The sequence below is a fragment of the Fonsecaea erecta genome (genome assembly GCF_001651985.1).
Source record: "Fonsecaea erecta strain CBS 125763 chromosome Unknown Scaff6, whole genome shotgun sequence".
NCBI lineage: Eukaryota > Fungi > Ascomycota > Eurotiomycetes > Chaetothyriales > Herpotrichiellaceae > Fonsecaea > Fonsecaea erecta.
The window spans coordinates 1867865-1886786 of NW_017387249.1; the positions used below are offsets into that span (position 1 = coordinate 1867865).

At 53.3% G+C, this 18922-nt stretch overlaps 6 protein-coding genes across 6 annotated transcripts; 3 read left to right on the forward strand and 3 right to left on the reverse strand.

The window, feature by feature from the left end:
* Positions 1-389: 389 nt before the first annotated feature.
* Positions 390-1764, forward strand: AYL99_07706 (3-isopropylmalate dehydrogenase A; the record flags this gene model as incomplete). Its single annotated transcript, XM_018839215.1, has 4 exons — positions 390-440; positions 502-522; positions 629-697; positions 790-1764. The coding sequence occupies 4 exons, from the start codon at positions 390-392 to the stop codon at positions 1762-1764; spliced, it is 1116 nt and encodes a 371-aa protein (XP_018691983.1).
* A 459-nt stretch (positions 1765-2223) lies between these two features.
* Positions 2224-4163, reverse strand: AYL99_07707 (hypothetical protein; the record flags this gene model as incomplete). Its single annotated transcript, XM_018839216.1, has 2 exons — positions 2224-3550; positions 3601-4163. 2 exons carry the CDS (start codon positions 4161-4163, stop codon positions 2224-2226), a joined length of 1890 nt encoding a protein of 629 aa, XP_018691984.1.
* Positions 4164-4897: 734 nt separating this feature from the next.
* Positions 4898-6013, forward strand: AYL99_07708 (hypothetical protein; the record flags this gene model as incomplete). The annotated part of the gene is made up of 1 exon (XM_018839217.1): positions 4898-6013. One exon carries the CDS (start codon positions 4898-4900, stop codon positions 6011-6013), a length of 1116 nt encoding a protein of 371 aa, XP_018691985.1.
* A 613-nt stretch (positions 6014-6626) lies between these two features.
* AYL99_07709 (hypothetical protein) lies at positions 6627-7684 on the forward strand (the record flags this gene model as incomplete). Its single annotated transcript, XM_018839218.1, has 3 exons — positions 6627-6728; positions 6817-6980; positions 7036-7684. 3 exons carry the CDS (start codon positions 6627-6629, stop codon positions 7682-7684), a joined length of 915 nt encoding a protein of 304 aa, XP_018691986.1.
* A 1315-nt stretch (positions 7685-8999) lies between these two features.
* Positions 9000-14031, reverse strand: AYL99_07710 (hypothetical protein; the record flags this gene model as incomplete). Its single annotated transcript, XM_018839219.1, has 2 exons — positions 9000-9173; positions 9226-14031. The coding sequence occupies 2 exons, from the start codon at positions 14029-14031 to the stop codon at positions 9000-9002; spliced, it is 4980 nt and encodes a 1659-aa protein (XP_018691987.1).
* Positions 14032-16114: 2083 nt separating this feature from the next.
* On the reverse strand, positions 16115-17095 carry AYL99_07711 (hypothetical protein; the record flags this gene model as incomplete). The annotated part of the gene is made up of 2 exons (XM_018839220.1): positions 16115-16901; positions 16983-17095. 2 exons carry the CDS (start codon positions 17093-17095, stop codon positions 16115-16117), a joined length of 900 nt encoding a protein of 299 aa, XP_018691988.1.
* Between the last annotated feature and the right edge of the window lie 1827 nt (positions 17096-18922).

Here is an 18922-nt window from a genome sequence, read left to right on the forward strand (position 1 = left end):
CTGAAGTGGGATCAATGGTAGGCGATCTGATGAAGTCCGTCATCGACATTATCTCAGGGACCGAGGCTGGAACAGATCGAGTGTATGGATGGATGGCACGATGGCTTCTGAGCTAACTTATAACTCGATGGCGCACACTTTTTCACAGGGGTACAGAGAAAAATGAAAATGTCAGACAAATAAATAAAGGTGCACACGTGACACCGCGGGGTGGTGCTCGTGATGCTCCCGATATCGGCATTGACCGTCGCTTTTTCCAGCCTGGTTCTTTCATATGGCCTTAGCACACTCAGAAGTATTCGCTGAAGCATTTTGGAAAGCGTCTTGGATCCTATAGCACACATTACACACCTACACCTTGCCGGCGTCGAGAACTCTAAACAGACAACATGCCTACCTACAACATCGTCGTCTTTGCTGGGGACTATGCAGGTCCGGAGGTACGTCGTGTTGGCGCCCACAGGTGGGAGGGCATCGTCGCTGACGGTTGGATTACTCTAGGTGACCAAGGAGGCTGTAAAGGTCTGTACAGGCCCGTGAGGCTCTCAGTATCCTCAAGTTCAAGTTTGCGGTTGAGTCCGAAGAGAGGTGACGGCAATCACTGACTGATGGGTGTCTGTATGCACAGATCCTCAAGGTGGTAGAGAAGTGCTCGAAGGATGTCAAGTTCAACTTCCAAGACCACCTGCTGGGAGGGGTGAGTGATCAAATCTCTGTCCAAAATCTCAATGACCTGCGTTGCATGAAGTCGTCTCTGTTACTGACCTCCGTTGTCTTCACCTTCACCAGTGCTCGATTGACGCCCACGGCACCCCGTTGACGGACGAGGCCCTCAGTGCTGCCAAATCCGCCCACGCCGTTCTCCTCGGTGCCATCGGCGGTCCCAAATACGGCGTGGGCAAGGTGCGGCCAGAGCAAGGTCTCCTCAAACTGCGCAAGGAGATGGGCACCTTTGGCAACCTCCGACCCTGTTTCTTCGCCTCTCCCAGCCTCGCGTCGCGGTCCCCGCTCAAAGAAGAGGTCTGCCAGGGCACCGACTTCATGATCGTCCGCGAGCTGACCGGCGGCATCTACTTCGGCGAGCGCATCGAGGGCAAACCCGAGGACGGCGAGGACGAATGGGCCGAGGACCGCGAACCGTACTCGAGGAAAGAGATCGAGCGCATCACCCGTCTAGCTGCCCACCTCGCCCTGGCCAAGAACCCGCCGTCCAAGGTCTGGAGTCTCGACAAGGCCAACGTGCTCGCGACGTCCCGTCTCTGGCGCCGAGTAGTCACCGAGACCATGCAGAAGGAATTCCCCCAGCTCCAATTCGAACACCATCTAATCGACTCCGCCGCCATGATCATGGTGAAGAACCCCCGGGCTCTGAACGGTGTGATCGTCACGTCCAACTTGTTCGGCGACATCATCTCCGACGAGGCCTCGGTCATCCCGGGCAGTCTAGGTCTGCTCCCCAGCGCCAGTCTCAGCGGCATTCCGGACGGGAAAGGGCTGTGCAACGGCATCTACGAACCGATCCACGGCTCTGCGCCGGACATCGCAGGAAAGGGAGTCATTAACCCGGTCGCGGCCATCCTGAGCGTCGCCATGATGCTGTTGTACAGTTTGAACATGGCCCGAGAGAGCCTGCTCGTGGAGCAGGCCGTGAAGGTCGTCATCGAGAAGGGCATCGTTACCAAAGACGTTGGGGGCGAAAACTCGACCGTCGAGGTCGGCGATGCGGTGGCCAGGGAGCTGGAGAGTTTGTTCAATGACCAGTAAAAGGGGTGAAAGATGGATGTCTCCACGTAAAAGATGTGTTAGACCCTGCCCGAGGGCGACGGAATACAAGACGCGGGTCAGTCACGAATAAATAAATAAAAAGTTGTCGTCTTTGCATGAAAACCATAATCTGTCATTGAATCTGAGAGTCATTGCATCTCGTTAAGTACCTAGTTACATCCGTCACATAGTATGTTTGCCTGTACGGGCCCCTGGAGCATCGGGCCCGTCATCCATATACACCACCCTCACGATAGATCCTGAACATCCTTCATATGGTTTGTTGACCCGTCGACATTCCAACACCATAATCTGCTCCCTGTGGGTATCCAGAAGCCAAAACATTACCACCACGAAACGCCCACCCGTCTCCCGGTCTGCCCGTCCATATCGAACACCATGTTCGTGAACCCAGTCGTATCTAGTCGTTTACCTTCGCATATACCAGTTCCTACCAGATCAAGCCCTGTCGTTTGCCCACTCTTGAATCCGTCTTTCTTCTCCTCTTGCCATACGGCCGGGGACCCCTCCTGCCTCGTCGAGCCCAGCGTGTCTTCGTCTATTTGTCGTTCGTCGCCCTGTCCTTCGTGCTGGGTTTCCTCCCTCTGCTGGATCGAGCATGTTGCCTCCTTGGCCGAGCATTCCCAACATTTGCTCCATCTCCAAGGGCATGCCGGGCAAGGGGTTTTCTCGACCCCTGACGATGCCGTTCAACAAATCCATCGCGGCCTGCCCCGCCTGTGCATAATTTGCCGTCAGGGCTTCACGCGCTTGCTGGATGAAATTCTGGTTCATGTGGTGGTTCGCTCCATTCCCCAGTCCCAACATGCGCGCAGCCGGGCCGTCAGCATCATCACCGCCTAAACCCATTTGTTGCATGCGTCGAGCGAGCGCTTCGTCGCGGTTGACCTGGTCCCTACGTCTGTCCAATTCTTGTTGATATCGAACAGGATCGCCCAAGTGCGCTTCGACAGCTTCGTAGTTGAACCAGGGGCAGTCACAGGATTTCCATTTCAGGCCGCACACCATACAGAACTCAGCCGTGCAGCGGCATGTCATATGATTGCAACCTTCCTTCAGTTCGACCATGGCGTGACAGCTGTAGCACCTCTGCCAACCCTTCTCCTTGGCCGTCTCGATGAAAGCTTTTGTTTCCGGATCCTTGGGGCATTCGCGCGTCGTATGCATCTTCTGAGAACATATCGGGCAGACCTTTAATTTGCATTGTTTGCAGCGTCCCACTTTTCGCCCATTCTCAATAGTGATATAGTGCGGTTTGATCCAGGCGCCGCACTTCCGACCGGGACAATACACGCGATTCTTGGTTTGGTACTCTTGAAACTTGCGGTTCCAAGTCACCTTGAATTTGTCATCGAACAGTTTCTCGACATGTCTGAGTGCAATGTGCTGATCCGTGCAGCACCGGGGTGGCATGTGCGCAGGATCTGTGACGGACATCTTGAAGATCCGCTTGAGACATGTATTGCACATGCGGTGCTTGCAGGGCAGTAAAGCAGATTGCGTTATCGGGATCTCATCGTCACCACACGTCAGACAGGAGACCTTCCTTTGCTGTGCAGGTTTAGCTGGCAGAAGTCCGCTCAACAGGCCTGACCCTTTCTTGGGCGTTACGGCAGCCTCGGAAGATTTGGCGATGCTCACTTCGGCCCTGGGTTTTGCCATTGTAGCACTTCTCTTTATTTCGGGCTTTTGTGGTTTCTCGACCAGAGCCGACGTTCGACGTGGTAGCGGCTGCGACTGCGACTCGTCCTCTGCGCAAGACGCTCTGCAAACATACGATCAGTTTGAAGCACTATGCAAAAGATGAAAACCTACTCGTCAAAGATATATATTTCCTTCCTTCTCGCCGGCTCTGTGTGCCGCCGTTCTGGTGCTTTCCGCGTCGCCTCTGTCTTTCTGGAAGTCTGACTCTGGGATTTCGTTCTCTGGGCACGAGATGTGTCCATTTTCGTGGTGCCTGTGCTTTCGTTCCGAGTATAAACGTATTCGTCTTCACTATCGTCTTGCGCCGCACCTCTTCGGCTGCTGTCTGTCCGCGTGGTGGAGCGCCGCTCAGGCTTTCGATCCTCCCGCCTAGAAAGTTGCACTCGCGTAGCCTTGGGACGCTTCTCCTTCTCTTCGTCTGCTTGCGACGTCTTCGTCCGTTTCACATACTCGTATTTCATGTCTTTTCGTCGTTCTTCCGGGGATTTGGCTAGATACGCGAGTCTGGCTTGTCTGAGGGCGTCGTTATCGGCAGGGTTATTATTTGTGGCGGGCGATTTTGACGTCGCACTGTCATCCTCGGACCGCTTGCGAGATTTTGACATTCCAGTGTCACCATGTTTGTGTCGATGAGTTTTCCTTCTCTTTGCCTCGTCCCCTGGCATGACAGGCATCTTTTACTAAATCCACGACAACCACTTCAGATGACCCAACACCAAAGACTTAGTGCGCTTGGGCCGCGAGGTGATGTCGAGAACCAATCACTGGGATGCGCAAGCGACATCCACTGTTGTGGACTGACGAGCGGGTGGGCGAGCACGCGGTGCTGAGTGCTGCAGGGGTCACATCTTCTGGATTTGCTGGCAGGATGTGTAGCCTTTGCAATGAGGCGACCAATAGAGGCAAGCCAGCTGGCAGTCGACCTCTTGAGCCGGGTGGCTGGGATAGCTGAAGAAGACTTATCCCCTTGTGATTGTCATCGCTGTGGCCTTGGGACACGCAGTTCCGTACAGACGTCATTGGTGGACACGCATCAATGTTTTTGCGGTTCCGAGGCCGGGATTCTGTCCTGCACCCAATGCATGATGCCTTCGTGGAATCGAATACACTACATAAATGACTGACCAAGTCCTGTGCAATAATTATTAACTTGCAGGTGGAATGTAACGCCTGTGCCTGCATTTCATTGAAAGAAGACATGGGGAGGGCTGGCAGAAACGGACACCACCGAAGCAATATCTCACGCCCTACCACAACACCCAAGCTCTGGCCTCAAAAACCTCAGAACACCGCAACATGGGAGGACCACTTGTAGCTCTCTGATAGTAGCAACACTCCAAGATAACCTCCAGAGTATCCCTTGAGCTGTCAATCGAAGGCGACGTAAGTTGATCCGACCAGAAACACCATGTCCGACTCATTCATCTACGCGAATCCACAGGCTAGAACATGGACGCACACGTACGATACAGATGTAACTCTGGCTCAGACCTTCCATAAACGCCTCCCTGGGTATAAAGAGACCCCGCTCGTGCCTCTAGGTGACCTCGCAAAGGAGCTAGAGGTCAAAGCAATCTTCGTCAAGGACGAAAGCAGCCGGCTTGGATTGCCGTCCTTCAAGATCCTGGGTGCTTCATGGGGCACTTTTCGTGCGATTGCAGAGAAGCATGGTCTTGCTCTTGACTCGAGCCTTGAAGACATCTCGGATGCAGCAAGGAAATCGGAAACAATACTGTTCGCGGCCACCGAAGGAAATCACGGCCGGGCTGTTGCACGAATGGGCAAGATACTGGATATTCCAGTTCGGATCTTCATGTCCAAGTTTGCCGACCGTGAGACCTGTCAGAAGATCGAAAGTGAAGGTGCTGAAGTCACGGTTGTCTTGGGAAACTACGATGATGCCGTTTCAAAAGCCTTCCAGGAATCACAGAAGGCGCCTAATGGCCTTCTTATCCAAGACAATGCGTTCGAGGGATACGAACAAATCCCGGCCTGGATCGTTGAAGGCTACTCAACACTTCTGTTCGAAATTGAACAGCAACTCAGAGCACAAAGGTTGAAGGCGACCCTCATTGTCACTCCTATTGGCGTTGGCTCTCTGGGCCACTCCGTTGCCGCCTTCTGCAAGTCTGGCGGCAAACAAATTGGCGTTGTGACAGTGGAGCCCGAGACCGCTGCATGTCTGCATGAAAACCTCAGGTCCAACGCATGGAGTACAATCGAGACATCGGCAACGATCATGAATGGTATGAACTGTGGGACTGTCTCACCTATCTCCTGGCCGGTCCTTTCTAAAGCGGTCGACATCAGCATCACAGTCACAGATTTAGAATGCCATGAGTCCGTACAGTATCTGCAAGCCCACGGTATTAATGCTGGGCCTTGTGGAGCTGCTACACTTGCTGCAATCAGGAAAGCCAGTTCCACGGATTCTTTCCCCCCAGGCATGTCGATAGATGCTGTCATTGTGTTGTTGAGCACCGAGGGCGCGAGAGCCTACCCCCCTCCTAGTTTGACTTCTTAGTATTGTCAAGCGCGAACAAGCAAACAGCCAGCTTGAGTAGCCTCTCAGGGTTACGTCTTGCACGTTGCAACGGCAGAGACCTGGGCACTGATCGAGGCCGGAAAGAGATGGACTGTATCTGAGGCTCAGAGGTGGCGTTATGGTCCACACCCGATATGACGGGATTCAAGACAGCCATGACTTCAATGCTACTGTCCTTTGTCCCATCGGTTCGTCTTGAGATCCGAGTTTCATGAAGCAGGCCTTCTATTCTGCAGGGATCTCCAATGCTGGATCGAAATCGTCTGACACTTTGCTCAATCAGACATTTCAGACAAACCATTCCGATTTCGTCAGCTTATCCATCATCTGCTCATCTGCAGTGGTGACTCGTAGGAGAGGCTCAAGTGAGACGTGAAAAGGACCTATAGTTCGCCAAGGACTCGACTGTAAGTGAATGAGCAACAGATCAGAGTGGTAAGCGAATGAACCATGAGCTCAATTCTAACTCACCTCATTGAGAGACTCACCAACCTCGACAGCACCCGACACCCCCTCTTCTGGACACAACTCCTGCAATATTGGCAGATCTCAAACTATCACACCAATTTACCTCCCCATCAACCTTGTCGCCATGCCTGAAGGTGCTGGGAACAAGGATTTGTCGAGTCTAACCTCTCATGAGCAAGATGTCTTGATCGCCTTCCTCAGCAATCTGAAGCCCGACAATGTCGAGGTGAGCCCCTCGCCTACCTACACCATCACCAGCTCACCTGCTTTCGACAGCCCGTGCGTGTTTTCAAGCTAATCTGACCAATATTCAGGTCGACTATGACGGATTGGCTGCCACGCTTAATCTGAGCACTCGCGCATCAGCCCACGAAGCCTGGAAAGCAGTGCAAAAGAAGCTCTTCGGACATGCGAAGCTATCATCTGTGCAAGGGCCTCGACCTGCTGCAAGACCACAGGCTTTGGGGCGGAAGACATGGTAGGTGACAGGGCGAATTGGACCTGTTTGGTACCGAATCCTGCTAACGGCTCAGCTTCTCCTTTGCTTCTCCAGCCGTCGTGCTCCAGTTCGGGAAACATGAAAAGTTATTCCACAAAGAAGCCCTTCTCCAAATCCCGTACTTCCAGGAGAAGCTCAAAAATATGACCTCAACAGCTACAGCGATAAAACGACTCTCATTCCCGCTGTTCTTTCCAGAATCCGGGGAGATGCTAGCGAAGTGGGTATATTTTCAAGAGTTAGCCTACGACACACACGAGGTGACGCAATTTGGCAAGGGAGAAGCTTCCGATGCAGCTTGCACGATCTTCCGCGCTTACGACCTCGCCATGCACCTCAACATGGAGGACTGGGCCAACCATCTCATTGACTTGCTCGTGGCGATTCCCTCTGATCACTCGTGGCTGTTGGCGTGTTTTGAAGAGGCCGAATCTCATCCCGATCATAATATAGAGAAAATGGAACTCCTCATCGTCTCAAAGCTTGCACCGTTGGTCCGTACTTATGGTTTGTTTGACGACAGTCATGAGGGTGTTAAGACCTTGGCGAACAAAGTAAGTCAAGGGGGCGTTTTCGCAGTGATCCTCGTGCAGGCTCTCGCTGGGCAACAAAGCTTGGAAGAGATCGCGAAGGTAAATAAGTGCGCCTGGCACGTTCATGACAAGACCGAAAAGTGCACTTGACGAGGTTTCGTGCTTCGTCAACCCTCGCACCCTGCAGCAGAGGCTTATCGCATGAGGGCGAAGGAGGGGAACCGACAGGGGAAAGTCAACGGGTCACACAATCAGACGAAGTGATCGAGCATGTCTCGACTGTGCTTGAGGAGATGTAACAGCCAGCTATGAAGAAAAACTGCGAAGGGGGCTCCGGTGCTGGGCAATCTCGAGGACGACTTGGGAGCTCTCTCTACTCGACGATATGTCGAGTATACATTCTTGAAATGGTACATACATAACTGTCCAGGGGCTAGTGCCACGTTGATTCAGAGGATAATAGCTTGAGCTCTCGATTCCAGTTCTCAATCCGTCCTCACTTATATTCACATACATTTGTGTGCCCCACGAGAAATTTTATCTTGACGGCATTCAGCATGAGTGTGTATGTAGCTGAGGGGCCTCTCCCTATCTATCGTTTTAAATCATTGCGAAGACGAGGCGCGTGTCCCTACCACCCACATCCCCATCAGCGCCTTCGGCCCATGAGAAGTAAGAATTCGTTTCAAATACGTCTGGAGTGACGAACGAAGGTATTGTATGTATGTACTTAGGATAATAATAATATACAGTTACTTCACATTTTCTACACAAGTGTTGGAGCACTCACTCACTCAGTCTCGAACTGGTCGGAGTAATTTTCCCCCCCCCCACCCCTGAATCCCCGCAGCCTCGCATCGAAGACGGGTTTGCCGGGCATCATCAACGTGACGCGTTGGTGAATAGCCGGGAGTCTCATGTTACTTGTGCAAACGATTGCAGGATCGCAGCGGCGACAACAACAACAACCAATTCTTACAGTAAAGGGCATAAAATTCACAAGCCGAAAGTTGAGTGAGACACGAAGAAAAATACGAGGCGAAAAAAGGTCCAACTCCCCTTTTTTTGATTTCCTTATATCGACATTACGTATTTTTTCTTTTGCTTCGCTAAGGCACAGCCCGACGCGAACAAATAGGTGTATGCTCTCATACCTCACTCAGCTCAGTGGTAGCCCCCATCATTGCCGTTGAAGCCTGTCATCCCGGTAGCGAACGTCCAGCGTTGAAGTCATCAACTTCGCTGAACTGTCGAGCTCGTGTTTCCAACTCCTCCATCTAGGTAGCTCGCTTGTACCAGAAACATTTGCAATGCCCATCAGCCAAAGGGCAACAATTCTCGTTGCGCTGTTGGCATTGGCACGGGAACAAAAACCCACTCCTGTACGCCTTCGAATGCGTTCGTGTCAACCGCTCATATTCCGCACTCAAGAAATCTCTCCACCATTAAAGACCCAATATAACACTCAATATGCCGCGATGGCTTCGTCTTCGCTATCGATCTGGTTTGGGCTGCCTCTGAATCTCGTTCTTTTAACGGTATTCAAATCACCCTTCGATCCGCCAGATCCAGCTAGAGGTCTCGGCCCAGAGGGCTTGCGCGTCTGACTCTGTGGCGATCTTAGTGCCGCGACTGGAGACTGGAAGCTTGTTAGTATTTCCGACACTGAGACGTGGATGTTTTGTACGTACCTTGTCAAATGCTGGACTTCCCGCCCTTGCTGCAGCAACGTGATCGACGTAGGTCTGCTGTCGGTTCGAGGACGAGGGACTCATCATAACCTTGGGTGGACGTTGCGGCACCAGAGGCTCGTCATTGGGGATCTTTGGCGGCCGGGGTGGGCCATGAGAGCTTCCCGACCGAATGCTCCTGTTGTCATGCATCTGTCCTGGCTCAGCAGAGTAGGGCGAGTCAGAGATCGGACTGAGGTGTCCTCCATAGGTAATGGTCGTGTGATGGTTCGGCTGCAGGCCCGAGTGGGTCTCCCACTGAGATGAAGTCTGCGAGGTAGGCGAGATCTGTTCGTTATTATAAAACTGGGCTTCAGATTCTAACCGAGACTGGAAGCGACCTGTTGGTCCTTGTCTGGGCTGAGGGTGTTGAAGATTGATGCTGTTTCTGTGAGCTTGATATTTCGGGTTGTCCGTCAACTGACTTGGGACTAGAGGAGAGGGTGGTCGGTTCTCTACATCGTCGTACTGATCCCGCTGGAATGAAGTACTGGACCGAATGCGGTCGTGGCCCTGAGGATCATGCTCGAACTCATAATCTCCAAGGTTGGATCCTGACCGAGAGTGCTCTGAGTAGGGTCTAACTCGTTGTTGGCTTGCGCGGAAATTATCAGCGGAAGATGCAGTGGTCTTGGACCACCGAGAGACCATCTTTGGAATAAAGGAAGATGCAAAAGACTTGTGCTTCCGTCCGGAGGCCTCTCCCTGGGAGAGGTGAGGCGTGTTTTCATGGCTCAGCGATCCCGTGTTTGGCTCCTGCGTTCGAGGTGGAGTATTCAAAGGAGCGGAACCTCCCCTGGCTTGTCGGATTGGATCGTTCCTCGGAGGCGTGTCCAGCGGCGTGTGGCTGACCGCTTGTGCATTCCCACCTGGGGCGCCGCTTAGGTGGTTCCCATAGTCGTCGTATTCTTCGTCACCCTCCAGCACCGTGCTCACTCGGTTACCCGAGTCTCGATGTATATTGTAGCTGCGATAATCCGCCTGGCGAGAGGAGTTGTTCGAAAAGAATCCAGATCGATCTCCGGTTGATGAGGTCCCTGCTTGGCCTTCGGGCTCATATCCTGTGTCTGTAGGAGCGCGAGCGTTGTCTGCAGAGGTCAAACTCGTGGATCTAGGCTGATCTCTTGCGACTGCAGGAGGCTGTGAGGCCCTGAGGGCCTCAACTTCGTCCAAAAGTCGCATCAACATCGCCTCGATATTCTGCAGCTCTTGTGAGTTCTTAGCTCCAAGTCCTCTGAGCGCTCGTTGGAAAACATTGCGGCGTTTCAATGGCATGTCCTCCTCCGAGGTTGCCGACATCGTCGGGCGAGGAGCAGATACGGGTTGTGGTCGCGGGCCCCCAATGACCTTTTGCGTTTTTTCATGTTGTTTATCGGCAGTGTCCATGATAAGATCGTCCTGTTCTGCAATGAACTTTTTCATGTCTTCGAAGGAGTTGCGCATTTCTGCGGCACTGCGGACCAGCGTCACGAGGATTTCTGTGTCTCTTGCGTTCCGTTGGGCGTCCCGCATTGTGAGATGATCCATGAGCGCCACAATATCTTTGGAATGGATGTTATCGCGGCCGCGACCCGTCGCACTATCATACATAGGCGACATGCCATGCGAAAGTCCACTTATGTACGGATCTCGCTGCGTGGTGAAGGGGTCGTCTGTGATCGGGGCATTGTCGATTGATGGTTCTGGCGTAAAGCTGTCGTCTCGAACCCCCCGCTCTTGAGAATACAAACCTGGCGACGGCACGTTCGCTCCAGTTTCGTAGCCCTCGTCCTTGGCCCCAAGGGGAGTCGACAAAGTCTGCGGCTGCACATAGAGGTCACGTTTGGCATCTAGGTCGTGGTCACGGTTGATGGACAAAGCTTCGGGGATGAGATCTGCCCCGGCCGAACCAATATCACGACTCACTGGTGGAAGCACCAAGTTGGCTCGAGAGTGTGGAGGTGTTGGATCATAAGGCCAGTGCTCAGTGTTGCCCTGTGCAAGGCCGCCAATTGGACCTCGGATGATAGATGGATTAGTGGTGATATCTGACTCTGGCGAGCGCTCCACAGGGCCGCTGGGTACATTACTGGTAGCAAGGGGCGCGGGCTGGGCTGATTTTGTAGAAAATTGCTCTACATGTTCGAGTGAGCGAGCAGGACTCTGTTGGGGTGACAACATCACAGCCGCCGATTCCGGAGCAATTTTGTGCGCGCTCCCGCTGTGGTTTGAAAGTTGTCGTTTCAGCGGACTGCCACTGTGCCTCGACATGTAGTCGCGGTGTGATAATGGAGAACTGGCAATCTCACGGGCGCCCAGCGAGTCTGCCTGACTATGGCGGGGCGAGTATGCGTAATCACCAGAAAGGAGAGACGGTTCGACTAGCGAGGCCACTGCAGACTCGATACCTGACCCTTCATTCACATACTGCGCGGTTGCGCCAATGCCCTTGGCGACCACATGTTGGCCTGCAGTGACTTTGTCGATATACGGCGAATCATGGTAGCTCTCGTCTTCGAGTTGGTGTTCGTCTAGAGCGCGTTGATCCAATTGGCGAGGTGTGCTTTCAAGCGATTTCACATGTTGAGCCATGATCTCGCTCCGGCTCTCCAAGCTCATTCCATGGGGTCGCCTTGAGCGGGCCAGGTCGGTGCTGGGCGCTGATGATAGAGAGGAGACGGAGACTTGGTCATCCATACGAGTGTGTTTACCCGGCGAACGCAAAGAGTCTGAGCTGCGAGGTTGCATCAAGGAGTTGCGATTGGGCTCTGTAGTCGCATAGCTGGCAACGCTCTGTATTGGGCTGAGGCCCCGCCTAATGGGATGTTGCTGGTGAAGGTTCCTCTCATATTGACGAGCCCTTTCTGGATCTGTCAGAGCCGCGAATCCGTGCGTAGCAAAATCCAGCTCTTCTGCGTCAGACGACTTGTCAAAAGTGGCCTCATCGAACACTTCTTTCTTGGAGGACAGGTCGTGGGCCGACAAATCGTGTTCCGAGAAGTTACCATGGTGGGTACCAAGTCCACGTTTCAAGTCGAGCGCATTAGAGGTGGGCGTCGTTTGAGAGGCTGGCGAGGATAGTTCGAAAGGAGATCCGCGTATCACTTCACGCACCTCACGGCGGGTTGGCGTCTCGGCGCGTCCGTCATTGGAAGATTTGAGCGAGCTTCGAGTGAGATCGGTACCAATCTCACTGACGAATGGCATAGGCGGTACTTGATGCTTCTGGAAGGCGTCGTCCTTTTCTGTGTAGCTTGCACTGCGGCTGCTACGGCTTTTGCTCCTCCTCCGTCTGCGATGTTCCGAATATTCCAGGCTCGATCCCGAATCGTGCGACTTGAGAGCGGCGGCAGTCAAGGCTGCAGCTCCGAGAGCTCCAGCCGCAACGTCACGACCATGACGGTTTTTCGAGTGCCTACGTGACTTTTTCTCGTCGCCCAGACTGTCGACAGACTCGGACGGCTCGTAGCTGTGCTCCGACGGTGAGTCGTAGTCGACGGTCTTGTGACGTCTATGACGGCGAGCAGAATCTGAAAGCAAACCTGATTCCGACTCTCGACTCACTCGGCGCTTTGATTTGCTCCCGGAGGATCTGCGGTGCGTCCTGTCCTCGCGCGATAGGGTACTTGAGGACACATCCGAAGGATTGCTATATTTTTCGTGTCGTGATCGATGGGAATGCTTCTGGTTCCGGCGCAATTCGTTGAGCTCGGGCAATATCAGCCTCCGGATGGCATCTTCGACCGATTGAAGTAGTTTGGGATTATTCGTGACTGAGACGTTGGATGTTCCTGAGCGAGCCGATCGTTGGTCTGTCGCACGCGGGTCTGCAGATAGTTGAGAGCCACTGACCATACTGGAGCCGGTGATGCTATGCATTGAATCATCATCCACGTTCTTTGTGACCCGAATTCGCGGCTCGGCGTGCATAGACTCCGCTTCTCTGCTCACGCTGCTTCGACTTCCACTGTGGCTACTGTGTTGACGCTTCCCACTGCTCGACACTCGCGGTTTATTGCTCAGCTTTTCGATGACTTTTTGGGTGATACGCTCATTGCTCAAATTGCGTTCGGCCGGAATGACCGGTGGTTTCAACGAGGCTCCCTCGGAAGACATGCCTCGGGTGATACTGACACTCTGGCCGGCAGGCGACATGTTGATGGGTGGATTGGGTCCCAGAGAACTCTCTGCTGGCATAGACGAAATATCTGACTCTGGGATGATGGACCTGGTTTCGGCAGGCGGACTCAAGACGGACCTGTCGCTGTCGTCGTCCTGCAGGACTTCAATCTCGACGGGAACGGTAGGCCTGAAGTCGTCGCCGGTATCCAAGGAGCTGATACTGCCGTCAATGACGTTTGGCGCAAGAGTCTCGTTTCCTCCCAGAGAAATGCGGTGGCTGAAGGAAGGCCGCCTTGCCGTTGGAGACTCGGTGACCAGAATGTGACGCTCTCCCTTGTCTTTATTCTTCCGGGAGTGGGATGGTGTGTAGCGTACTCGTAAGCTGGGTTGTCTCTGTCCAGGATCAGATGTTTTGCCCCCTTCAAACAATTCAATAAGGAGCGAGGTTTGAGACTGTTGACCGGACTTTGCAAGTTTTCCAATTGTGCGCTTAGGGGCTGGCGTGATGGTAATCGGGCTTCCGTCGTCAGGAATCGTCTCGGAGGTCTTTTCACTTCGTCGCGAGAGATCGGTCCCAAGGTCCGTACCGTGACCAGCTTCGTCGGCGGATCCTATCAGAGAGTCTGTGGCCGAAGGCAGAGGTAGGCGTCGACTCGAAAAGCCCATCTCGAAGAGACCTTAAGTGTGCTGGATCATGGAGCACATACGCAAGGGCCGATGCGCATGTGCCCTTGTGATGGACTGGCTATGGTCTCGTAGGCAACCTTGGATCGGTCATGGTTGGTGGAGGAGGTTTCGTTGCGAGGATTTTCGAACGGGGTCGTTTAAGCAAACGGGGGATTTGAGGTTGCCTCGTGGGTTGTTCTCGATAGCAGTTTCGACGACGGAGAATATGGGCTTGGATTGACCGGCAAGGGATCGCCAGCCGGTGAAGGCACAAACAAGTGTTAGTGGTTGTTGGTCGCAGGCGAATAATTGTGAGGCTGGTTGAGGTTGTGGTGCGGCGGGCGCAGGTAACAGTGACAGGAGGGCCAGATCTCAATGAGACAGTTTCACATATCAATTAACATGAATCGAAACGAAGCTGGTAACGCTTATAGGTATCATCTCTGTTTGGCAAGACAACATTCGCTGGAAGAGCAAAGCACGACGACGAAGAAAAGGTTGAAGCAAAAGCGGTGGACTTGGGCTGAAAGCTGTCCAGAGAGGGATGCCGCGCAGCCAGCGGGTGCGCACTACGTACTTAGTTGCAGGTGAGATGGATGGATGGGGGGAAGGCGGAGGGTAACCAAGAGCCTAGAGAGCCTGGCATCACGAGCCTATTAGCCCCCAGTCAGTCTTCGGACCTTTTATTCCCAGGTGTGCCGCTAAAGAAAACAGCGTCCAACAGGCCCGCCCCCGGGCCAGTCAGGGTTGAAAGCACACGCCACCGATCCTCTCGCCACCATTATTGGCTCACCGTTCAAGGCATGGGCCTTTCCTTCACGCTCACTTCCGCTGCTCCACCTGATAAAAATTCCCCGGGAACGAACACCTGGGTCTTGTTCACTGGTCCAGGACTCCGTATTTTGTTCCCACCGGAGTATCAAAAAAGGATATGGCCAACCCAGCAGCTCTCTCTCCCCTGCTTTCAGTTATGCTTATTATCGCAGCAGTGGTAGATCCCAAGGCGCCATCTCAGTGCTGAGAGAGAACAGGCCCCCTGGGTGCCCCCAGTGCACCCACGCACAGATCTACAGAGTACCAGGAATATCAGGTTTCTCTCCCGCACAACGCACACAATATCTGTGGGTAAGAGCCTTCCGTCGGCAGCGTGGTCGCTCTCTCAGCTAGCCATTGGTCATTACCGATGCATGCATAGCTGCAAAGTCACCTGTTGATGCCGCGATCCATTCCCTATCCCTCCTCTGCTGAGACCTTGACCGCCTGGATTCTGGTCGCCAAAATTGGAAGAGCACCACGGTATAACACGACGCTCCGAGAAGGAGGAAAAAGAAACAAGAAGCGAATGGGATCCCCGAGAAACCGGTTGGCTGGACAAATGGCCAAATAATGGATGGGCCAGCGACGCTTCTAACTAAAGGTTACGGGCCTTTACCGCCGTCGGCTCCACCCCCAACGCCCATGGCTTGATTCCGATCATGTTAGAGGCTCCAGGAAAACAATCTTTTCGGTTGTTCGGGCGACCGCTTGTGACAAACAGTTTCAGGCTTGCAGTAACTTCCATGCCGCCTTTCGATTCGTCGCGCAATGGGGCGTGGACGAGCGACACCTCTCCGGCTTGCCAACACATCAGCCACCGCCCTGCCAATCGAATGCACTGTGCTGCCCATCACTACTTATGCACCTTATAAGTACGGGTGACCCGAATGGGTTGTGCTGCCGGTGCTGGACGCTGTGCTACAGCTTGGCAACACTGCACGAGAATGCTCTCCCACGTGCCCGGACTGCTGCCGCTGAAGTTCTCACACACCAAACCCGGGTCTCTAGAGGATATGATCGGAGCAGCGGGGAAGTCACGTCTTGTAGGTGAAATGGTGCCCAAAGCATTGGGCGTTGTGCGACGTCGCTTAAAACACTGCGGATTTTCTCTCCAGGTTCACAGACTATCGCCACCACATCACCTTTCCGAGTGCATCAGATATCCTCGGACCGCCATTTGTAACGTGCATAACGGCCAGTGCAAGTCTCAAACGTCGTGGATATTTCCATTCCCACAGGAAATAATTCACCACTCTCTGGGTCTAGTCTATGTCTGTGCGCTCTCTGCAAATCCGTTCTCTAGAATGTCTATAAGGTCATCGAGTCGTCTGATGCTGAGGCCCGTGTACTGGTGCTTTGCTAACTCCTGGTTCTCGTCCTGCACCAACAGCACCGTCGCCGCCCCAGCTCTCCAGCCTGCAGCCATGTCGTCTATGCTATCTCCGACCATAATCAAGCCGGATCCCAGATACCTCCTGGCCAATTCCAAGGGGTCAACGTCGCCACCTGACTCGACTGACTCTCGGATCTTTCCAGCCTCAATCTCTCGATCCAAGCCCCAAGCCCGAGCAATCATCCACAACCCTTCCGGGCTCGGCTTGGGTTCCACGCCCTCGGTCTCCCTGGTGATGATCGGCTCGAACACCACTTCAGGTAGGTGATTGCTCAGCAAGTGATGCACCGGGGCAGGGAAATTCCTCGTGCAGAGTGCCTTCCTCACGCCCCGTTGAGTGAGGTAGTCCATGAGTGCCTGGAGACCGGGCTGCGGACGTTGTGACGACATAGCATTCCGCTCGATAGCTTGGATTTTGGCCACTGCGCGAGCTTGTGGTGAGGAAGGGGGCGGATCAGGGATTTTGTCGCTGAAAGGGGACAGCATTTCCTCGGCAGGGAGCTGAAAGGGATTGATTGTCGAGTGAGGATGTGGTCCTGACCCTGGCTCGGGCCCGATGTCCGGTTCGTTGGAGAGCGAGCGGATGTGGTCCAGGATGTCGACCGATCTGGGTATTCCCAAGGCCTCGCGCATCTCCCGGAACATGTAGTTCTGAGGAAGACTGGTGGCAGATATATTCGATTAGCGTCACTGTTGCCAAGCACAGATGTAGACTCGCTCAGCGTGTTGAGTCAATACGCACCACAACGTCCCGTCCATGTCAAAGATGATGCCTTTTAGCTGCGGGAGGTCGTGTCCGCTCTCGGCATTGGGATTCAGTGGCGCGAATCGCTTTGGTTCTCGCCGTCGAGACATCGTCTTCTGTGGGCTTGAGGAAGCTGCGGTGGACGTTGATATGGTCCTTGTGGATGTTGAAGTGGTTGACGCTGGGGCCTTTTCGGACGACGGGACAGTATGGAAACGACGACAACATGCAGAATATGGTCTATATGCAGGAGTCGAACCTGAGAAGAAGAAGATACGAGGAGCCCGTTGCTGTAGTGTAGATCGACTGAGGACGATGATACGACACCAAGTTCTCGATCTCGGTCGCGTCAAAGTTGTTAGGAAATTGGTTGGAGATGTGGCAGTCATGACAAGCATCTCCTCCAAAACCCTTGAGAGAAGAAGAAGCATCTGCAATCAATCATGATGATGATGTCGGCGACGGGAAAATCCGTTGGATTTGACAAACCCTCAGCCTCGTCCTTGGCAGCTCAAGCAACGGTAAATCAGCTCGGCGCCGCTTTTAAAACCACCTGCTCACGACTCACTTTCGCTCACCTTTATCTCACCTTCCGACTCACCCTCTGGGGAGACAGCCCTAGACTTTGGTTTAGCCCAGGACACCTGTTCCGGGCCAAATCAGATGTCGGGACTAAGGTCCTGCCTACGTCCGGCAGCCAGGACTTGTCGGGTCACAGGATCCATGTCCCAGCTCGTCAATTGGCCTGGCAGTCTCGACGTCTGAGGAGCTGCAGGCATTTTCTCACCCAAGTCCGCCAAACCCGAGAAGGTTCAGCCTGGTACAGTTCGGGCCAATTTTCCGAGTTCGGTAACACATCATGGAACTTGGGATACATCAAGTACGGTGGACTGTTCCAGGCATGCAGTGGCCCAATGCCCGTGGTGTAGTGCCTAGATAGGAGTCATACCTTTTGTCATCATGGAATGCTTCATGGCCAGAGACGAAGAGATGAACATTGATTTGCTATTTGCATATGAACCGCCTAATTGCAGAACGGTATCCAACATAGCCTCTTCCGTCAGCATTAAATGCGAGAGCTCAATATGAACCACTCAATGTGAGATTACACGACAATGAACATTTTGGGTCGATTGATATTCATATCATACAGAAGCGCTTTGCGTCGACTTCCACACGCTCCGTGTGCATAGGTTAATGTCGTCGATGAGCGAACCCAGAGCTCATCCTTGCGCGACAAGCCCTGACTACATGTGGTTCAACCTTGTCTGGGACCATTGGGGCAGGTTGCATCAATGATGAATGTTGTAAATCTTCGCTGCTGTCCAGTACTTCTGTTTGGTATCTTGACGGATGACTCTTTGACGACATCCATACGTACGACCTCAAGACAACTTTGAGAGACACTACTGCTTGCATAGTACCGTATGTCCCATCGCTAGCACGCGTTGCAACTGTATGTAGGTATTCTGCAAACGGGTGTTGGGAGAATTTGGATGCTTTGCAAAATCCGGACAGTTCGGGCCATACAGATAGTATCAGGAAATGCTGAAGAGTCCGGGCAGTTGATCCTGCCACCATCGGAGTACTTTTGGAATAGAAATTGGTCTAGTAGCCACAGCAAGTCACCTCACTGAATCGAAAAGTGCTTTTCAAGCTTCCGAGCAGCAGCTGTTGCGGCCGACCATTTTACAAACTGCTGCACCATCGCCAGTAATACCTGGAAGACTCGGAGTCGGACCACAATCAGAAGCTTGATTCGACCATTCTTCAGGCCCATGGATGTAGCCTGATCAGTCAATACTTCGGCCAATGCGGTGGCATCTGCAACCCGAGTAGTTCGACACCACTATCTGCTCATAGTTTTTGACTGCAGACTCTTGTGCATAGCGCTGTACCGCCAGTTGGGAAGTGGGAGAAATTTCCTCAGTTATCTC